Genomic DNA, 624 nt, shown 5'->3' with positions numbered 1-624 from the left:
GTCTAATTCTGCCTGTGGGGCTGGGGAAGGAAGGAAGAGGAGACGTTGGTTAGGTAGGACTTTTCTAGGTGGAGGGAAGATGGAGAAGAGTATTTAGAAAAAGGAAGGTTATGTGTGCGGGAAGCTCCCTGGAACAGTAGGCATACGGTGTATTGGGGAACGTCGTGTAGCTTCATGTCGGTTTCCTTCCCTCTCCTGTTGTTGCTGTCACCCTGTTAGTAGAAAGTGAGTGCTCTTTCCTCAAAGATTCCCCTCAGCTCACATGGGGACAGGTAGTTTTGGAGCCCCTGGCTGGCATGAAGCATGGGTCTGCAATGGTAGATCCATGTTTGCCAGCCTGGGGACTCCCACACCACTATCCTGAGACTGACCCCGGGGCCATGATTTCCTTTCAGCCACCGGAGCCACTTGGTCCGGAAATATGCAGCTGAGCACCTGTCAGCTGTGCTGGAGCAGATGGGTGCTGAGAAGCTTCTCTCGGGCTCCAGAGATAGCACAGACATGTTGGTGCACAACCTGGTGAGGCTGGCCCAGGACTCCAACCAGGACACCAGGTAGGACAGGGCCAGGGGCCTGGGGGCAGAGAAGGCAACCAACCAGCCAGCCCTGAGGGGCCTGGAGCAC

At 55.8% G+C, this 624-nt stretch overlaps 1 protein-coding gene across 2 annotated transcripts in view; it reads left to right on the top strand.

The window, feature by feature from the left end:
- The window catches only part of FAM179A (family with sequence similarity 179, member A), an 84,296-nt gene that overhangs the window by 52,222 nt on the left and 31,450 nt on the right, over positions 1 to 624 (top strand). For both annotated transcript variants that reach the window (XM_011972572.1, XM_011972571.1), the window contains one exon: positions 396 to 554. In XM_011972572.1, coding sequence (XP_011827962.1) covers positions 396 to 554 — 159 coding nt within the window. The remainder of the gene's footprint in view (positions 1 to 395; positions 555 to 624) is intronic.

The sequence above is a fragment of the Mandrillus leucophaeus genome, unplaced genomic scaffold (assembly GCF_000951045.1).
Source record: "Mandrillus leucophaeus isolate KB7577 unplaced genomic scaffold, Mleu.le_1.0 Scaffold13, whole genome shotgun sequence".
Taxonomy (NCBI): Eukaryota; Metazoa; Chordata; class Mammalia; order Primates; family Cercopithecidae; genus Mandrillus; species Mandrillus leucophaeus.
Note: the sequence above shows the minus strand (reverse complement) of the source record. Positions and strands in the feature narration are given on the sequence as shown.